General features: G+C 41.5%; 1 protein-coding gene across 1 annotated transcript in view; it reads left to right on the forward strand.

Moving 5' to 3' along the window:
* The window catches only part of LOC124039498 (contactin-associated protein-like 2), a 424,109-nt gene that overhangs the window by 346,919 nt on the left and 71,190 nt on the right, over positions 1-6,000 (forward strand). Inside the window, exon 15 of the mRNA XM_046355525.1 lies at positions 105-189. Within this exon, the coding sequence (XP_046211481.1) occupies positions 105-189 (85 nt within the window). The remainder of the gene's footprint in view (positions 1-104; positions 190-6,000) is intronic.

Consider the following 6,000-nt stretch of genomic DNA (forward strand, 5'->3'; position numbering starts at 1 on the left):
TGTGTGTGTGTGTGTGTGTGTGTGTGTGTGTGTGTGTGTGTGTGTGTGTGTGTGTGTGTGTGTGTGTGTGTGCGTGCGTGCGTGTGTGTGTGTGTGTGTTACAGGTCACAGCTATTACTACCAGTGCTGAACACTGTCAACAACAAGTGTCGTACGCCTGCCGCATGTCCCGACTGCTCAACACACCCGGTAAGAGAGTGTGTTCTTTTTTCTTCTGCTGCTTGGACACGGCTATCAGTCTCCACCTCTCTTCCCCGTTGGATCGTCACCCCTGTAGACAACCCGCTAATTAACGTCTAATTATACTATCCATCTTTCTGCGCTTTAATGTTTGACGAACAGAACTTTTCTTCAAGGTTGCTTCAGTTTTCCTCTTTTCCGAAGAGGAATTCCAAGATTAAAATATTCACTTATGTAATTAAATATTCAACTATGTAATTAAATATTCACTTATGTAATGAAATATGCTCAAGGCCCTGTCTGTCTCTGACTTCGTTATTTGAGGTAGAGTCCAGCCGATGCTGAGGACATCAATGACATTAGCGAGACGCTCAGTTTGTCAGGAAGAAAGAAACTAAAGATTAGATGACAAGAGAGAAACACTGATGTATAATGGCAATGTGTGGGATGGAATGTCTCTATCGCTTCCTTTTCTCTCTCTCTCTCTTTCTCTCTCTCACTCTTTCTCTGTCTCACTCTCTCACTCTGTCTCCTCTCTCTCTTTCTTTTTTTTCTCTCTCTCAAGTACATAACTCTTTTATACACACAGGCTCATGTCTGTTGACTTTTGTCTGAGTAGGAACTTGGTGTCTTAGTACAAACACAGCTCAGATATGAGCTAACATTTCCACAAGGTTGAACATTTATTTTACAGAGAGTAATATTGTGTGTGTGTTCTTTCAACCAGCTATAAAATCCCATTAAGGAAGATATTGTGTGTTGTGTATTTCAAGGCTCATGACAACATTAGCAACAACACCTCAGTGGAAGTCATGGAAAGAAGACAAGTATTCTAACTTTCCTCCCTGCGTTCTCTCTCTCTCTCTCTCTCTCTCTCTCTCTCTCTCTCTCTCTCTCTCTCTCTCTCTCTCTCTCTCTCTCTCTCTCTCTCTCTCTCTCTCTCTGTCTCTCTCTCTGCTCCCTCTCTCTCTGCTCCCTCTCTGCTCTCTCTCTCTCTCTCTGTGCTCTGTGCTCTCTCTCTCCCCCTCTCTCTGCTCTCTCTCTTTATCTCTCTCTGTGCTATGGGCTCTCTCTCTCCCCCTCCCCCGCTCTCTCTGCTCTCTCTCGCTCTCTCTCTATCCCCCTCCCCCCCTCTCTCTCTCGCTCGCTCGCTCCCTCTCTCTCTCTCTCTCTCTCTCTCTCTCTCTCTCTCTCTCTCTCTCTCTCTCTCTCTCTCTCTCTCTCTCTCTCTCTCTCTCTCTCTCTCTCTCTCTCTCTCTCTCTCTCTCTCTCTCTCTCTCAGTTTAACCAATGATCAAGGTTGCTGTACCATTCAGTTGAGTTTGGATTGAAAATTGAAAATATTAGATGGGATTTTGTGTCAGGGTTTCTGCTGGGTTCTAAAGTATGTCATTCCAGAGAGGTATGTTTGTGTGAATAGTAATGCTGCCAAGCAGAACAGTGAGAAGCTGAATAATATAGACAGCGGAAGGTAAGAGACAGAATAATAAAGACAGGGGAAGGTAAGAGGCATAATAATATAGACAGGGGAAGGTGCGAGACAGAATAATAAAGACAGGGGAAGGTAAGAGGCAGAATAATGTAGACAGGGGAAGGTAAGAGGCAGAATAATATAGACAGGGGAAGGTAAAAGACAGAATAATAAAGACAGGGGAAGGTAAGAGGCAGAATAATAAAGATAGGGGAAGGTAATATACATAATAATATAGACAGGGGAAGGTAAGAGGCAGAATAATAAAGACAGGGGAAGGTAAGAGGCAGAATAATATAGACAGCGGAAGGTAAGAGGCAGAATAATATAGACAGAGGAAGGTAATATACATAATAATATAGACAGGGGAGAATAATATAGACAGGGGATGGTAAAAGACAGAATAATAAAGAAAGGGGAAGGTAAGAGGCAGAATAATATAGACAGGGGAAGGTAAGAGGCAGAATAATATAGACAGCGGAAGGTAAGAGGCAGAATAATATAGACAGGGGAAGGTAATATACATAATAATATAGACAGGGGAAGGTAAGAAGCAGAATAATATAGACAGGGGAAGGTAAATGGAAGAATAATATAGTCAGGGGAAGGTAAGAGGCAGAATAATATAGACATGGGAAGGTAAGAGGCAGAATAATATAGACAGCGGAAGGTAGGATGCAGAATAATATGGACAGGGGAAGGTAATATACATAATAATATAGACAGCGGAAGGTAAGAGGCAGAATAATATAGACAGTGGAAGGTAAGAGGCAGAATAATATAGACAGCGGAAGGTAAGACGCAGAATAATATAGACAGGGGAAGGTAAGTGCAGAATAATATAGTCAGGGGAAGGTAAGAGCCAGAATAATATAGACATGGGAAGGTAAGAGGCAGAATAATATAGACAGCGGAAGGTAAGATGCAGAATAATATAGACAAGGGAAGGTAATATACATAATAATATAGCCAGGGAAGGTAAGAGGCAGAATAATATAGACAGGGGAAGGTAAGAGGCAGAATAATATAGACAGAGGAAGGTAAGAGGCAGAATAATATAGACATGGGAATGTAAGGGGGAGAATAATATAGACAGGGGAAGGTAAGAGGCAGAATAATATAGACACAGGAAGGTAATATACATAATAATATAGACAGGGGGAGGTAAGAGGCAGAATAATATAGACAGGGGAAGGTAAGAGGCCGAATAATATAGACAGAGGAAGGTAAGAAGCAGAATAATATAGACAGGGGAAGGTAAGTGGCAGACGAATATAGTCAGGGGAAGGTAAGAGGCAGAATAATATAGACATGGGAAGGTAAGAGGCAGAATCATATAGACAGCGGAAGGTAAGAGGCAGAATAATATAGACAAGGGAAGGTAAGAGACAGAATAATAAAGACAGGGGAAGGTAATATACATAATAATATAGACAGGGGAAGGTAAGAGGCAGAATAATATAGACAGCGGAAGGTAAGTGGCAGAATAATATAGACAGCGGAAGGTAAGAGGCAGAATAATAAAGACAGGGGAAGGTAAGAGGCAGAATAATATAGACAGCGGAAAGTAAGTTGCAGAATAATATAGACAGCGGAATGTAAGATGCAGAATAATATAGACAGGGGAAGGTAATATACATAATAATATAGACAGGGTAAGGTAAGAGGCAGAATAATATAGACAGTGGAAGGTAAGAGGCAGAATAATATAGACAGGGGAAGGTAAGAAGCAGAATCATATAGACAGAGGAAGGTAAGAGGCAGAATAATATAGACAGGGGAAGGTAAGAGGCAGAATAATATAGACAGGGGAAGGTAAGAGGCAGAATCATATAGACAGAGGAAGGAAAGAGGCAGAATAATAAAGACAGGGGAAGGTAAGAGGCAGAATAATATAGACAGCGGAATGTAAGAGGCAGAATAATATAGACAGGGGAAGGTAAGAGGCAGAATAATATAGACAGGGGAATGTAAGGGGGAGAATAATATAGACAGGGGAAGGTAAGAGGCAGAATAATATAGACACAGGAAGGTAATATACATAATAATATAGACAGGGGGAGGTAAGAGGCAGAATAATATAGACAGGGGAAGGTAAGAGGCCGAATAATATAGACAGAGGAAGGTAAGAAGCAGAATAATATAGACAGGGGAAGGTAAGTGGCAGACGAATATAGTCAGGGGAAGGTAAGAGGCAGAATAATATAGACATGGGAAGGTAAGAGGCAGAATCATATAGACAGCGGAAGGTAAGAGGCAGAATAATATAGACAAGGGAAGGTAAGAGACAGAATAATAAAGACAGGGGAAGGTAATATACATAATAATATAGACAGGGGAAGGTAAGAGGCAGAATAATATAGACAGCGGAAGGTAAGTGGCAGAATAATATAGACAGCGGAAGGTAAGAGGCAGAATAATAAAGACAGGGGAAGGTAAGAGGCAGAATAATATAGACAGCGGAAAGTAAGTTGCAGAATAATATAGACAGCGGAATGTAAGATGCAGAATAATATAGACAGGGGAAGGTAATATACATAATAATATAGACAGGGTAAGGTAAGAGGCAGAATAATATAGACAGTGGAAGGTAAGAGGCAGAATAATATAGACAGGGGAAGGTAAGAAGCAGAATCATATAGACAGAGGAAGGTAAGAGGCAGAATAATATAGACAGGGGAAGGTAAGAGGCAGAATAATATAGACAGGGGAAGGTAAGAGGCAGAATAATATAGACAGGGGAAGGTAAGAGGCAGAATCATATAGACAGAGGAAGGAAAGAGGCAGAATAATAAAGACAGGGGAAGGTAAGAGGCAGAATAATATAGACAGCGGAATGTAAGAGGCAGAATAATATAGACAGGGGAAGGTAAGAGGCAGAATAATATAGACAGGGGAAGGTAAGAGGCAGAATAATATAGACAGGGGAAGGTAAGAAGGCAGAATAATATAGACAGGGGAAGGTAAGAGGCAGAATAATATAGACAGGGGAAGGTAAGAGGCAGAATAATATAGACGGGACGGTAAGAGGCAGAATAATATAGACAGCGGAAGGTAAGAGGCAGAATAATAAAGAGAGGGGAAGGTAAGAGTCAGAATAATATAGACAGAGGAAGGTAATATACATAATAATATAGACAGGGGAGAATAATATAGACAGGGTAAGGTAAGAGACAGAATAATAAAGACAGGGAAAGGTAAGAGGCAGAATAATATAGACAGGGGAAGGTAAGAGGCAGAATAATATAGACAGGGGAAGATAAGAGGCAGAATAATATAGACAGGGGAAGGTAAGAGACAGAATCATATAGACAGAGGAAGGTAATATACATAATAATATAGACAGCGGAAGGTAAGACGCAGAATAATATAGACAGGGGGAGGTAAGATAATTGATGAATGCATTCTCTCTCAGAATCCAGGGGTCTCGAGACCAGACGCTGTGGCTAGAGAGAGAAGGAAGAGATCAGGCCAAAACATGTTGATCATCTCACTTGCCTTTTTTTCTGACCTATTACATTGGTGTACTAGTTTTGGTTTGATCGTTTTTATAGTTTTCTTTTCACAGATGCCAGAAAGAAAGCTATGTTATAAAGAGAGTGTTCCCATATTTTTTATGTCTGTATTGTCATTTGAGTCTATACAGTAACTGTACCACTCGGTGAACAGAGTGGTTTTGTGCCTTGTGGAGTGGAAAATAGCATGCAGTCTCACTCACAAGAATATGATTGTGAAATGCTACTGTGTCATTTACAATGGGTTCTGGCTTGGTGTGTAGTGATGTTTTATATTGTTGCTGCCATCAATACAGTTCCTACCATTCCTCTTTTGATGTGGACTACAGTGCTAAGCTTTTTCACTTGTTTAAAACAACCTCTGTGGAGATTCAAGGGTACAAGATGGTGTGTGTGTGTGTGTGTGTGTGTGTGTGTGTGTGTGTGTGTGTGTGTGTGTGTGTGTGTGTGTGTGTGTGTGTGTGTGTGTGTGTGTGTGTGTGTGTGTGTGTGTGTGTGTGTGTGTGTGTGTGTGTGTGTGTGTGTGTGTGTGTGTGTGTGTGTGTGTGCGTGCGTGCGTGCGCGTAATACTCTGCTCCTGCTGAGGCTCAATGCTTTACTGAATACCTCCCTACTCCTTCATCCATATCAGTTATGGAATTATCATATCATACACCTACAGAGACTCCTTCTGGAGTGGGCCATACGCACTACCCTCTGAAGTGCCTTGCGGTCGGAGGCCGAGCAATTGACGTACCAGGCAGTGATGCAACCGGTCAGGATGCTCTCGATGTGGCAGCTGTTGAACCTTTTGAGGATCTCAGGACCCATGCCAAATCTTTTTCGTTTCCTGAG

The sequence above is a fragment of the Oncorhynchus gorbuscha genome, linkage group LG07 (genome assembly GCF_021184085.1).
Source record: "Oncorhynchus gorbuscha isolate QuinsamMale2020 ecotype Even-year linkage group LG07, OgorEven_v1.0, whole genome shotgun sequence".
NCBI lineage: Eukaryota > Metazoa > Chordata > Actinopteri > Salmoniformes > Salmonidae > Oncorhynchus > Oncorhynchus gorbuscha.